The 15183-nt window shown below is 42.2% G+C and overlaps 1 protein-coding gene across 3 annotated transcripts in view; it reads left to right on the top strand.

Moving 5' to 3' along the window:
- The window catches only part of LDB2 (LIM domain binding 2), a 602558-nt gene that overhangs the window by 230117 nt on the left and 357258 nt on the right, over positions 1–15183 (top strand). For all 3 annotated transcript variants that reach the window (XM_006872482.1, XM_006872483.1, XM_006872484.1), the window contains exon 2: positions 1670–1772. In XM_006872482.1, coding sequence (XP_006872544.1) covers positions 1670–1772 — 103 coding nt within the window. The remainder of the gene's footprint in view (positions 1–1669; positions 1773–15183) is intronic.

The following is a 15183-nucleotide window of genomic DNA, read 5'->3' as shown; positions in this document are numbered from 1 at the left end:
AAGGATTTACACCCTCGGAAACCCTGTACAGGGTCACTATGGGTCGGAACCGACTTGACGGCACTTAACAACAATAACAACAATATATATATATATATATTTAGGTAAGGGGTCCTCGTGGTACAAATAGTTAAAGTGCTAGGCACTAACTGAAAACCACTGGTGGATCCATGGGGTCCTGGTGTGGTGCTGAAGGATAAGCACTGGACTGCTAACTGCAAGGTCAGCAGTTCAAATCCACCAGCCCACTCCTCAGAAACCCTATACAGGCAAACAACAGCATAGTGGTTCCATGGAAGAAAACACCTAATGATCTGCTCCGGTAAAGTTTACTCATAGCTGAGGAGAAGATCCAACGCACCTATAATCACAGCTGCCCCCTTGGGTTTCCACAGCTGTAAACCTTTCTGGAAGCAGACAGCCACATCTTTCTCTCATGCAGAGCATTTGGTGGGATCAAAGCGCCAACCTTTAGATTAGCAGCCTATTGCTTCAGTACTGTACCCCAGGGCTCCTTCCAGCAAATCTTACAGCCTAGGACTTTTCAGTGGGCAGTTCTCCTCTGTCCTAGAGGGTCGTGTGAGTCTGAATCAAATGGACAGCTTACAATAGAATCTAGAGATCTGGAGTGGAGCTAAGGATAATGAACTGGATGACAAGATAGGTTTGAACGTTATCAGGGTTGCTATGAGTCAGAAGTAACTCTAAGACACTCAACAACAACAGTTGTTAGCAGTCCAGCTAGTAAATCGCTAGACAGAGACAGAGACAGAGAGAGAGTCCTGGTGTGGCACTGTGGGATAATGCACTGGACTACAAGGTCAGTTTGAACTGCAAGGTCTGCAGTTCAAATTCACCAGCTGCTCCTTGGAAACTCTATACAGGGTCGTTTTGAGTCAGAATCGACTTGACGACACACAACAACATATGTGCATTTTTCTTTTTGTTGTTGTTTCCAAAAAGTTTGTGGAAAACTTGTTTTGTCTTTCAACTTCACTTGTCCAGGAACTTTTGTAAGGCCTGTCCTATAATAGAATGAAACCTTGTCTCCAGTCCTGTACCTCATGGTAATCTATGTCTGATTCTATTCTGGTGGCTACTGTGTCAGTCCGTCTTCTGGAAAGTGTCCCTCGTGTTTGCTGATCCTCCCTTACCAACCATGATGTCCTTCTCTAAGAATTGGTCTGTTCAGATGATGTGTCCAAAGTAAACAAGTGATATTCAAGCAGCGCTACCACCCAGACAAATTCTTTCTAAATCAATTCTTTTTTTTAATAATAGTAATGAAAAAAATCCTTTCATTAACCTGGTTGCAACAATGTGGCTTTAATTTATAAAAAAGAACTTGCAAGGAGAGAGAGAGAAAAAAAAAATCGAATGCACTTGTATTTCATAAGTGATGCAAACCCTTTTGCTAAAAAACAAAGCAAAACAAAAAATTTCACATTGTGTTCCATTGTTCGTTTATTAAATCTTCCCAAATATGTCCTCGAATTAATTATCATTCCATTTGCATTGACTCACTATTGCTCTGGCTTTCTTTCCTCATTTGAGGGTGACCCCAGCCATCCCCCAACACAGTACTGAATGAGCTCATCTTCCTCTCTTGTGTCTTCTTTGCAATCTTTCTGGCTCTTACCTGTGAAATAAACATTGTGTTTCTTTGCAGGATAGTGACAACCTCTGGTGGGATGCGTTTGCCACGGAGTTTTTTGAAGACGATGCCACACTAACCCTTTCCTTTTGTTTGGAAGACGGACCAAAGCGATACAGTAAGAGAGAAGTTTATTTTCCTAACATTTCTTCTTTCAAAGCTGGGAAGAGAACCACAGGGGTCTTAAGAGAATTTCGCAGTGCTGGAGGTCTGACAATAATGCTTTCCTTTCTGACAAAGCTCCCGCTTCCCATTGCATCGTTGTCAGTGGGTGGCAGTCCATGTCTGCTCAGAGGAAGCTTCTTGGAGATTTAGACTTTTAGACACTTCTAAAGTGAAGAAAATATGAGTCAAGTTGCTCAGTGATTAGAGCTGTATAGGATTGCTATCCATCCCTTTTTTTGTGGAACCCCTGCCCCATCTTTGCGCACACTTTCCAACTAATGTTCTGCTCCTGAAGACTGAGAGTCACTGTATTTGTCATGCCATCCTAATTCACTTGTATCAATAATCTCTGGTATTTATTGGATAAGTGCTGTCATTTCTTCGAGACGAGGACTGTGCACAGTTGCCTGGGCTATACACGTTTGGGATCTGGGTTGACAGAATGATAGTTTCTTGTCTTTCCGGCGATTGATAACTCTGTAAAGATCCTCAAATTACAGCCCATGGCGCCTTGGGTAGCAGCCGATCTGCCCTAATTAGGTTCAGTCAACATGTCAGAGATCAGATTTGCTTGTTGTGCATCAGTGTCAAGAGGCAGAGAAGCATCCACACAAAAGCAGTTCATGTCTGCTTAGATCAGAGAGATGCTCTCTCAGAGGCCAGTCTTGCGTGTAAGAAAGAAACTGTCAGAGGGTAAAACATTCCGACGTCACATGACAGAGAGGAGGACAGGACTGGCCATGGATGAACAAGTCAATCCAGATAGTTGACAATTGATAGTAAACCACTTGATGGACACAATCAACAGACTACTTTGTGTTTCCTTCAAGAAACCAACAGCGTACACATTGGTCTTTCAGTCCGTTGGTTTGTTTTAGTTTTGGGCTAATGTATACAATGTAATACTGTTTGGAGTGGTTTATGATTTTCGCTGGGTAATTATGCTAATAGATGCACAGGGCGGTGGCCTTAAAGCAGGACAAGACGGACTTGCTCTCCCATTAAAATTCACTATCAGTTATATCCCTTTAGATCTGCAAAGGAGAAGTTGGGAACATTCCTAAGGTCGCTGGGCGATTGCAAACTGTGCTCATCTCTTAACCTAAAGATTGGCAGTTTGAACCCATCCAATGATTCTTCTCTGGTAGTGTAGTGGTTACGAATTGGGCTGTGAACCTTAAGGTCAGTGGTTCAAAACTACCAGCCGCTCTGCGGGAGAAAGATGAGGCTTTCTACTCCCGTAAAGATTTACACCCTCGGAAACCCTGTACAGGGTCGCTATGGGTCGGAACCGACTCAGCGGCACTTAACAACAACAACAACAACAACAATGGTTCTGCAGAAGAAATACCTGGCAATCGGTTTTAGTAATAATCAGAGCCAAGCAAACTTTACGGAGCAGTCCTCTTATGTAATACATAGAGTTGTCCTGAGTCAGAATTGAATGGACTACAAATGGGCTTGGCTTATTGGTTTGGGGAACATTTTCAAAAAAATATTTTGAGTCAGAGAGGTAGCTACTGTGCCAAATAACAAGCTATTGTAGACTGTCTTTGTGTTGGATAAAGGCACCCTGATGGTACAACGGTTAGGTTAAGTGCTTGTTTGCTAACTGAAAGGTCAGTGGTTCCAACCCATCAGCTGCTCCAAGGGAAAAAGATGTTACAATCTGCTGCCATTAAGATGACAACCTGGGAGTCTTTGGGGGACAGTTCTGGTTGTCCTGTACGGTCACTATAAGTAGGAATCAATTTGATGGAAACACATTTTTTTTATGTTGGTTTTTGCTTTTTAATGTTCTCAGTAAGGACTCCATTGCAAACACTTTTAACCCACATCGTGGGCTTGCAATTCTGGGCACAGGTGTGCTTACGCCGGCACCTCATGTCCCAGAAAGGAGGAGAGATGGGCTCAGAAGCCTCTATTTTAGAAGTCCCTGGGAGACAAGTGAACTGAGCACTCTAACAATTACTTCTTCCCCCAAAGGCTTCCTGATCAATGATGAATATTTCTAAACCAAGCAGCGAGTTGTCCTCTGAGCCTGAGGTTTTCTTCTGAGGCATAAGCTCATATGCTTCAAGTTACCATTGTTTTCTGTTCCTGAGCTTTGTCAGTTCGAGAATCTATGAGGGGCTGCTCAGAGCACAAGAATACCAGTTTTAAGCCTGTACTAATAAAACAGTCTCTCCTTCTTCTTCTGGTCCACCTCACATCGCCCCATCATATGGGAATGAGACAAGATCAGCGCCTATTTGAGATCTTATATTCTGACGATAAGCTATTGTTGTCCAGGGTTTCTTTGTTTCTCTGAGCTAAAATATTTCCTGAGAGGAGAAGAGAAACAAAGATGATTGACAACACAGAGCCGAGCCTCATCAGCTGCCTCGCTGACAGCCTGGTGATGTGAGCACGCTGCTGATGTGCAGGCGGGTGACAGCTGATTGACAGCGGAGGACTGGGAGACAGGGAAGATGAAGCATGCTTAGAACGCCTGACGGGCTGTTTATGCAGCGCTCAGAGCGCACGCGCTGCCACCTTAACCCATTCGCCGGCCAAGCGCAGTATGCCAGACTGGGAAGACACAGGGCATCCCTGAGCTGCAGGATGCAGTTCTTCTTGATCCCCCTCTGGGAGCTTCAAGCTCTGTATTACCTCGGAGAATGAAAATAAGGGTTGGTGACTGCATTTGTATTTGTAAAAAATGTTCCCTTAATTATATCCATGCTAGGAAGGAAGAAATATTCCACATGAGGATTCTTTAGTCCTTATTAGAAAAAAAAAATTAATAATCTCATTTCCCTTCTCCATCTCTGTGCCTTTATAGAGTCTTTCTGGTTCCAAGATAACATGTCTCTAAGCTACTGTGAATCCTGCAATACTATGTTTATTTACTTATTTATTTGCTGCCTGGCTCCTCCTATTAGAAATTAACTCCATTTGGACAGTGGCTTTCTTATTGCACGTAATAGTTGTTCAAGAACTGTTATATAGATAGATGGATGGATGGATGGATGGGTGGGTGCGTGCATGGGTGAGTAGATGAATAAGCAGGTGGGTTGGTGGGTGGATAGATGGATGGACAAACATCAGGGAAATGTTGACAAATCTGTCCCTTTACTAAGATCTTTGGACCTTTTTCAGCTGGATGAAACTTGATCCCCATTTTTCCCATGCAAGCTCAGTGTGTAGAGACACAGTGCTCTGCTGGAGTTTTCAAATAAACTCTAGGATGGGCTCTGATATGCTATCACAGAGAGAGGAGAAAAAAACCCAAAACCCCAACAGTATATGTAATAAGACAGGAAATGGAGATTATTCTTTCTTTGGGAAGATAGATACTCTAATCCTCCTCTGTGTTGATGATGTCACTGCACCCACCCTGGCTCTTCAGCTCTTTGTTCCCCTGATGGGGATGGGATGGGCTCCCTGGTGGGTTATGACTGGGGAGATAAACAAAACTGTTGGGTTAGATAGGGACTTTTGCCTCCTTCCTAGAAGATTGGCACTGTGGTTGGTATGGAGAGATACTGAGGCTGGTTGAGGTGACTGGTTAGTGTTAGAAGCTGAGCTGGTGTCACTAGGGCCACTGGCTAGATGCTGCCTTATAAAGTATCAGGAACACATGTCTGCAGCTGAGAAGAAGGCAGTTCCTGAGAACATAGCACTTCCCTTAGAATAGTTAGCACCTCAGGAGAGGAAGACACTCAGGGATGGGCAAATCCCTTATTACCAGGTCAGTAGAGTAAAGGTCATGCAAGCTGAAGAGGCCTTCTCTGAAAGAGGATGGCCCAGAGGGGTTAGGTGGGTCCCGAGTTAGTGAGTCACCTGACTTCTGCTATGCTGACTCTAAGGTAGCACACATCCGAACCACGTCCTTATCCTACATAGTGGTGAATAGGAAAGAAATGGCTTCATCAATTCATGTATTTTTCAGTAAAGGAAATGAGAACCACAAAGAAAGAGTATGACTTTATTTGAGACAGAAGGAAAGGAAGTGGGGGCGTGGTCCTCAAAGCTCTCTTCACGCCTGCTTTGCAATCTGGAGTCCAGGGTGATATGTTGCTGCTTCCCTTCCCAGTCTTTATACAAGAAGAATCAGTCTTAGGTTCTAGTACAGTGGTGGTTCAGTGGTAGAATTCTCACCTTGCTGGAGAATGGAGTCCTGGTGTGTGGTGTTGTGGGCTAATGCATTGGACTGTAAAATCGGTTTGGACCGCAAGGTTGATAGTTCAAGCTCACCAGCTGCTCTTGTTGTTGTTAGGTGCCATGGAGTCGGTATGAATTCATAGCGAACTTATGCACAGCAGAACGAAACACTGCCTGAGCCTGGGTCAACCTCACTATTTTTGCCATACTTGAGCCCATTGATGCTGCCACTTTGCCAATCCATGTATTGGGGGTCTTCCTCTTTTCCTCTGACCCTCCACCTTACCAAACATGATATCCTTCTCCAGCAACTGGTCCCTCCTGACAGGATGTCCAAAGTATGAGAGACAAAGTTTGGCCATCCTGGCCTCCAAGGAGCACTCTGGCTGCACTTCTTCCAACACAGATCTGTTGGTTCTTTTGGCAGCCCATAACACTTTCAATATTCTCCTCAACACCATAACTCAAAAGCATCAATTCTTCTACAGTCTTCCTTAGTCACTGTCCAGCTTTCACATGCATATGAGGTTATTGAAAATACCATGGCTTGGGTCAAGTACACCTTTGCTCTTCAACCTGACATCTTTGCTCTTCAACACTTTAAAAAGGTTTTGTGCAGTAGATTTGCCTAATGCTGTTTCTGTGAGTGGTGATACTTGCTCTCAGGAAACCCTTTACAGGGTCGCTATGGGTTGCAACCTACTAAATGGTACTTAACAATAACGTGTGGGGGACCTGGGTTCAATTCTCAGCCAATGCATCTGTCACAAGAGACTTGGATGTTGTTATGATGCTGAACAAGTTTCATTGGAGCTTAGAGTATAAGATTAGGAAGAAAGACTTGAAGATTGACTTTAAAATATCAGCCAATGAAAACCTGTGGATCACAAAGGTCTAATCTCCAGCCAATCCTGGGACTGACCCAGGACTGGGCAGCATTTGGTTCTCTTGTGTGTAGAATTACCATGAGTCAGGGGGTTGACCCACCATCACCTAACAATACCAGTCCTTAGATTTGGGTCATTCACTGTTGGTTACAAATGGAATCTTAATTTCCTGTGCTCTTTTTGCGGGGTATGGAGCAGAACTATGCCCCACACTATTCCCTACCCTTCTGACCAGCTTATCCATCATTTAGGTATCAAGCAATTTGTAAACTTTTTACAAGACTTTGACCATGTCCAGACCCATGTTGGCCACACCCTTGTCCATAGGGAATATGTGGCTCCTAATTCATTCAGAAAATATATTCTGAGTGAGACATGGGAGAAAGGACTCCTGAGACCCATACCAGGTACACGTTGCAGAAGCTGGGAGGTATAGTAGAAAGATCATGAGGATTCTGTGTGGACATTCCTGGGGTTTAATTCATGATTTGCTTAGTAACCAAAACTGTCATTTTCTCATTTATAAATCACTGGCTTGTGGTGGAAATTAAATGGGATAGTATGATCTAAACGCCTAGGACTACTTGGAACCTATAGTTGGCAGTATTAACCACTATTCAGACCCTGCACAGTCTGAGCATCCTAGTAGCTTCTATGCTTACATTTGTCTGCAACTTTCTTTTCAAGTGGACTCAAAGTGTAGACAGAGCTGGGTGCAGGTACCAGCAGGTCAATTAAGAGTGTCTGTCATGGGCCATTCCTACTGCAATGCAAGACTGAAAAAAAATGGCACCCTCTAGTGTAGAAACCTTCTAGTAAGTGGTGCATACTAGGGAGGTAAAAAGAGAGGGGAAGGGCAGTTGAAAAGTGCTTGCGGCTCTGTCCTTGTGTTGGCTTAAGATTCCAGAAAACTTAATTTAACTCTTTGTAGGTTAACATTATGGAGTCCTGGTATGGAGCTGTGGGTTAATGCGCTGGACTACAAGGTCAGTTTGAACTGCAAGGTAGGCAGTTCAAGTTCACCAGCTGCTCCTTGGAAACCCTATATAGGGTAGCTATGGGTCAGAACCAACTCGAGAGCACTTAACAACAACAACAACAGGTTAACATTGGAGTCCCTGGGTAGTGCAGATAGTTAACATTTGCAGCGGGTAGCTCAGAGGTTGGAAGTTCAAAATCACCTCTTCAGAAGAAAGTTCTGGACTTCTGGAAAAAAAAAAAATCAACCATTGGTTGAAAACTCTATGGAGAACAGTTCTGTTCTGACATGAGTCAGGTATACGGAGTCTTCATCAGTCAAAACTTACTCAACAGCAAATGTTTAATAGTTTATTTAGTTAATTATTGCATCAATTAAAATGCCACCTTGCTTCACGTCACTTCCTATTGTCCTAAGGAATATATTTCTGGCAAAGGATCCCCGTCTGATTGTTTGGGTTTAGATTCTGCGCCATCTTTCATTGCCTGTGTGATTGGGTTGAAGTCACTTTCTAAGTGTGGACAACTTAATCGGTAAAAGGATTGGCAAATAGCAAATAACTTCATCTATTGACTGGACAGGCAAATCGATTAGCTCATGGGATTGTTTTGAATGTTTCATGAGCTGATATATTAAGTATTTAGCAGTGTTTCCAGCACCTTGAAAATGCTCAATGAGTACTTTTGTTGTTGTTGTTGTTGTTGCTAAGTGCCATCGAGTCGGCATCCGACTCATAGCGACCCTGTACAAGTTTTCCAAAGAGCATTTGGTGAGTTGGAACTGCCGGCCTTAACAGCCCAAACTAACATTGCAGTTTACCGCATTAACCGGCAGCGCCACACCGGAAGTCCTCAATAAGTCCTAGCTACGGGCTGCGAACCGCAAGGTCAGCAGTTCGAAACTACCAGCTGCTCCGCGGGAGAAAGATGAGGCGTTCTGCTCCCGTAAAGATTAACAGCCTCGGAAACCCTGTGCAGGGTCGCTATGAGTCGGAACCGACTCCAGGGCACATAACAACAACAACAATGGTTATTTGATTGACTTCCCGTGAACATTTTGCTGCCTCAGTGTTAAGGTTCAGGACAGTTCACATAATTTTCATTATTCCTTTAGCTATTGTTAGGTGTTTAACTGTTGTTGTTAGTTGCCATTGGGTTGGTTCCAACTCCTAGTGATCTTCTGTATAACAGAACACACTGCTGTCTGTTCTGCACCATCTCAGTGTTTGTTGTTATGTCTGCATCCATTGTTTTGACCACCGGAGTCTATCCACCCCACTGAAAGCCTGACTCTCCCCTATACTGACTCTCCCTTCCATTAACCAGGATGGTCTTTTCTAGCTATTAGTCCTTCCAGCTAAAGTATCCAAAGTAATTGAGCCAAAGTATGGCCATCCATACTTCCAAGGAGCTTTCTGGTTGTATTTCTTCTAAGACTGATTTGTTAGTTTTGACAGTCTCTGGTATATTCAGTATTCTTTTTCATTGCTCAGCTTTCCTATGCATGTAAGGTGATCAAGGAGACCATGGTTTGGGTCAGACACACCTTAAGCATCAAAGTGACCACTTTCTTTTAAATACTGATTGTAATTTTGGGTGGTGGATCTTAGTAATTATCATAACTTGTCGTTTCATCTGGAAGGAGGATTTCCAACAGGTCCATGTACCATCTTAGTCATGCAGTCCTCCAAAGATTCCTCATTCCCTCTATAGCAGCTGGGGGAGCATTCTATGCTCTAGAAAGGGAAAGTCGTTTTAGGAAATGTCATCGTTCACTTCACTGTTATTTTCTTCTTCCATCATCAACTTTTATTAGATGATTGGAAGAATCACAAATTGGCTCATTTCTGGGGCGATTTCTACACGAGCTGTTTCTCTTATCCATGTTTTTTCCCAACTACCTCTTTACTAAAAAGTTGAACAGCATTGCAATATTGACTTAGTTCTTCACTTTTGTCTGCAGTATGTGTTTTTATGAGTTATGCATTTGGACATACTCCCCTAAGGTGGTAGAATTCAACAATCCAAGAAACCTCACGATCTCTGGACAGCCTTTTTCTCCTGCTTTTTTATTGGTTCTCCTCATCCACCTGTTTTTGTGCTGTGCATACTTTGGAGGAATTCTGAACACATATTTCCCACTCCCATCCTTTTTTTGTCTTCTTCTCTAGTATCTTGTTGTTTAATTGCCGTCAAATTGGATCTAACTCATAGAGACCCTATATAGTGTTTCCAAGGAGTGGCTGCTGAGTTTAAACTGCCTACCTTGAGGTTCATCCCAACCTTACAGTCAAGTGCTTATCGTACAGTGCCACACCAGGACTCCAATATCATTGTTGTTGTTAAGTGCTGTTAAGTCAGTTCCTACTCATAGTGATCCTGTATAGGATTGATTTCTGAGGAGAGACTGGTGAGTTTGAACCCCCAACCTTGCGGTTCAAACTAACCTTGAAGTCAAGTGCTTATCCTAAGGCGGGAACATCACTCTGTGGTAAAATACGATATGCATTTCAGACACCATATTGAATAACTACTGCAGCACGAATGGGAGGCCATTGATGAGTGTGCCCTGCAGTACATGGAAACAGAACAAAGTGTTGAGAAACCCAGGTGTCATGCTTCTGTCTTTTCAGTGGAAAGGCTTCTACAATGGCTGCCTGGTACCTGGAAAAGGCCTAGGTGTTTAGTGGCTTCTGCTCAAAGCACCTAAGCCTCTTCACTAGGTTTATGCAGTTTAGACTTAGGGATATGGTCCAGGATTCCAGGACGTGATTCCACTGTTTCTAAGTTGCTGTTTAGTTAGAAATGAGGGGAGGAATGATCACAATGACTAAAATACCATCTTATTTTGGGATTCTGCCTTGCTAAAACAAAAAGGCCCATGAAAAAAGGGAAGATGCTTTAATAGATGGATTAATGCAGTGGCTGCAACCTTAGGCTCAATCATGACAACAATTGTGAGGATGGCTCACAACCAGACAGTATTGAGTTCTGTTGTTCACAGGATCGCTATGAGTCAGAGACGAGTTGATGAAACTATAGAGTAAGTACTGGACCTCAAGACCACTGAGAACTGTAAGGTCGACACTTCAGACCCGTCAGCCATTCATCGGAAATCCTATACAGCTTCACTCTGAGTAGGAACTGACTCAATGGCACTTAACAACAACGACAGCACCCCATTAACCTATTTTCTTAGGGAAACAAAAAAAAGTGTTTTTTAGGCAGGGTCTCCAAGTAAGAGTAATGTATCTTTGTGTCTCTCATTCTTTTGATTTTTCCCACCTTCATCAGGGAGAATATTAAAATCATGAGCTTTAGATCTGCATAAATGCTGTTTTGGTCTTCTCTCCACCATAACAGGGTGATGATAGGCATGATACTGAAATGTTCATAACTTCAGTTTTTTCATCTGTTAACTTCAAGGTCATAATGCTGCTGATGTTATAGGGTACATATGAGACCGTAGCTTAATATTTTCCACAAAAAGCACATGGTGATGATGGTTGTGTACCGTGGAGTCGGTTCCAACTCATAGCGATCTTGCATAGGGTTTCTGGGGCTGTAAATCTTTATGGGAGCAGAGAACCTCATCTTTCTCTCATGAAATTGCTGGCAGTTTTGAACTGCTAACCTTGAGGTTCGCAGCTCAACTTGTAACCACTACACTAGCAGAGATCCTTGGGAAAGCACATAATAAGTACTTATTGCACGAGTGAATGCATAGATCCAAGACTGAGTAAGTGAATGAATGGACACAGAGGATAGCTAGCATCCAATATTTATTGGTCATTCAACACATAGCAAGAAAACAGTGGCTTGGCGCAAGGCCAGATCAAACTTGTCTTCTTTCCATGTAGATACATTAAGAATTCCATGACAACTGGGAGAAAGACTGGTGCTCATGGAAGGCGGTGATTTAAATAAATAAACCCTGAGCTGTACCAATGATGATATTGGTCCAACCGAGGATGAGATTCCCATCCTCTAGGTTGTTCAGAGAGGAAGAAGCTGCTGTTCACTTATCAAGTGCCAGGCACTGTACTCGGTACCATTGTTGCTGTGTGTGTTGGTTGCCATTGAGTTGTCTCTGGCTCATGGTGACTCTGTGTGTAACAGAATGAAATACTGCTCCATCCTCTGTCATCTTCATGACCAGAGGTATGTTTGAGTTCACTTTTGTGACCATTGTGTCAGTCCAGCTCATTGAGGGCTTCCTTACCCTTTGTTGACCCATCGCTTTTCCAAACACGATGTCTTTGTCTGGTGATTCTTCTCTATGATACATTAAAAATAAGTGAGTCAAAGTCATGGACAATATTTTGTGATCCATAAGGTTTTTGTTTTCCAAGTCTGTCTTAGTCTAGAAGAGCTACTAAAACCTATCCCTTAGGTGACCCTGCTGGCTTATGAAATAGCTTCCAACATCACAGCAACATGCAAGCCACCTGTGGGATCCATACCTTTTTTAACTGAGGCAGCCTGGGTGGCACAAATGATTAGGCACCTGACTACTAGCTAAAAGATTGGCAGTTCAAAGCCACCTAGAAGGCAATTCAGAAACAGTTCTGGTGATCTGCTTGAGAAAGATCACAGCTACGGAAACCCTATGGAGTGGTTTTACTTTATACATATGCAGTCACCGTGAGTCAGAATCAAATCAAGGGCAACTGACAACATCCCACCAGTCTTGTTTACTGAGGATCAGATGACTGGAAATAGGTTTTGATTGAAACCAGAAATTATCTTAAAGAATGCACTTCCTCAGAGTAGTCTGTGATGGTTACTTTACTGGAATGGATTCTTGTCCGTAACCCAGGCATCTTTTTTTCAGAACATTGCATCAGATGACTCTGGAAAATGCTTTCCTTTATGCACAGAGCTGTGCTAAATGGTTTCTGGATGTCCCGAGACATCAAGGCTACAATTTTTGTGAGTGACCATTTTCAACAGTAGTCCTAACTGGGCTGACAAGAATTGGAGCAAATTAAGTTAAGACTGAAACAGACTTCAGTTGAAGCTCATTTTTTTCATTCACTTACTCACTGTTGTATTCATTCAGAACTCACTGAGCTCTTGCTATTCACGCTGTTGTAGAAGGGCAAAGAGTTCTTGCAAAAGAGGCAGTTCGTCACCATTTTTTTTTTTTTTTTTTTTTTACCTTTGGATTTCTTGAAACCTCTTACCTTAAATTAGCATGATCAACTAAGTTGCTCGAAAAGATAATATTCTTGTGACATTAATGGAACACCTAGGATGGGTTATAAACACCAGACTTGAGAGAAACCTACCCTTGGTAGGTCAATTGAACACACCTCTGAAGGGAATCAAAGGAGACTGATCCCTCCCATTTGTGGTTGCAAATAGATTTTACCCAGAGTTGTAGATTGGACATCCCATTCTCCCACTGCTAATAAATACCACACTTCTGATCACAGGAGATAATGGACTGAAAAGTGCTTTGAATAAATTTAAAGTGATATACAAGTGAAAGGCATAATTATCATATTTCAATTGACCTTTAGGATTTGGGTGGATGTTTATTTGCCTCTTATGTAAGTTGTAAGTCAAGCTGTCAAGAAATCGGTAGTGGTTGTAGGCCCTTTCTCGTGGAATTCAAATTCATGGTCAAATGTGCAGACCTGAACAAGCCGGGCCACTCACTGCCCTCAAAAGCTGTCAGGTAACACAGAGTCCATACTGATTCATAGTGACCCTGTATAGGGTTTCTGAAAATCGGCTGATGTGTCTGAACTGCCAACCTTGGAGTTAGCAATCCAGTGCTTATCCTACAGTGCCACACCAGGACTATGACTTAATTTTGAGACTCTGCATGCCTATTATATCTGTGGGGTGCATTTCCTGACTTGGCTTCATGAATTCCTACTCTTGCATCCTTCCTATGGTTCTCAAGACAAGGTGGGATGGTCCTATAGCAGGTAAGGAAAAAATTGTAGCAAATTTTTTGATTGGCAGAATGAGCATGAGGCTCTTGGCATTGATTATCTGAAAGTAAATGTTGCTAAGTACCTCACCTCTTGACCTTTGATTTACTAATCATCTTGAAGGTAAGATGGCCAGAAAAGATTAAGTATGTAAATGCAATATTCTGGACATACACTACAAAATTGTTTGTTGTTTTATCTGAAATTAAAATTTAACTGGGAAACCTGTGTTTTCCTTTACTAATCTGGCAGCCCTACTTGAAGGACCATATTTCTTGTAGATATATGAAATCTTGTCCTCTCATGAACAGCTGTCATGGAGTGTGAGTGTGGCACTTGATAAAGAAGACTTAAGAAATTTATTTGCTCCTTTCATTCAAATAAATTTTGTCACTGTTTACATCCAATTACTGTACTCATGAGCCAATACCTAGAGAAGGAAATATCTTGGACTTGGGGGAAGGGCGGTAGTCTGTCTGAATTCAAATCTCATGTCCATATTGCTGGCCTTCCATAGTGGACTATACTAGACATTTGGGCAGGTGTTGAACACACACTCATATAATAAACTGTTTGTCTTCAAGAATCTACACTTTAATAAGGAAGACAGACACAAACAATGGATTCTAATGCAATATAATTAATACTGTCTAAAGAAAGTCTATAGAGTACTATGTGGCATTGAGGAAGGTGTGGTAAAAACCTATTTCTACCAAAAGAAGATTTACTCTAAAAACCTTAATTTTCTAAATCCATAACAGAAAACAACTGATCACAATATATTTCAGATAATAATGCTTTCTGTAAATATTTGTGTACTGAATAAAGTTTATATTGCTGGGACATAGTACAAATATGACCCAGAGTATCTGATTATCTGGCCCAATAAATGCAATATTCCATCTATGGCTTTTCTTATATTTTAGTAAGTTTCCAATATCTAATCTCAAATGTTAACAACTCATCTTCTATTGGAAGTGTAACAAAACATCATAGAACAATTTTGATATTTGTGCATGAATACAACCGGGGCTTAGCACTTAAAATCTAAATGACAAATGAAAATCACAACTGCCTAACCCTCCAGTACTGTTGCTATTGTTGTTGTTAGGTGTCATTGAGTTGGTACTGACTCATATTGACCCTATGCACAACAGAATGAAACACTGCCTGGTCCTATGTCAATGTCACAAGCATTGCTACATTTGAGTCCATCACTACTGCCACTGTGCCAATCCATCTCATTGGGGGTCTTCTTCTTTTTCTCCCATCCATTTTACTAAACATGATACCCTTCTTCAGGACAATATGTCTCAAGTCTGAGAGATGAAGTGTGACCATCCTGCCTTCCAGGGAACAGTCTGGTTGTACGTCTTGCAACACAGATCTGTTGGTTCTTTTGGCAGTC

This window comes from Chrysochloris asiatica, unplaced genomic scaffold (assembly GCF_000296735.1).
Source record: "Chrysochloris asiatica unplaced genomic scaffold, ChrAsi1.0 scaffold00200, whole genome shotgun sequence".
Classification (NCBI taxonomy): domain Eukaryota; kingdom Metazoa; phylum Chordata; class Mammalia; order Afrosoricida; family Chrysochloridae; genus Chrysochloris; species Chrysochloris asiatica.
Note: the sequence above shows the minus strand (reverse complement) of the source record. Positions and strands in the feature narration are given on the sequence as shown.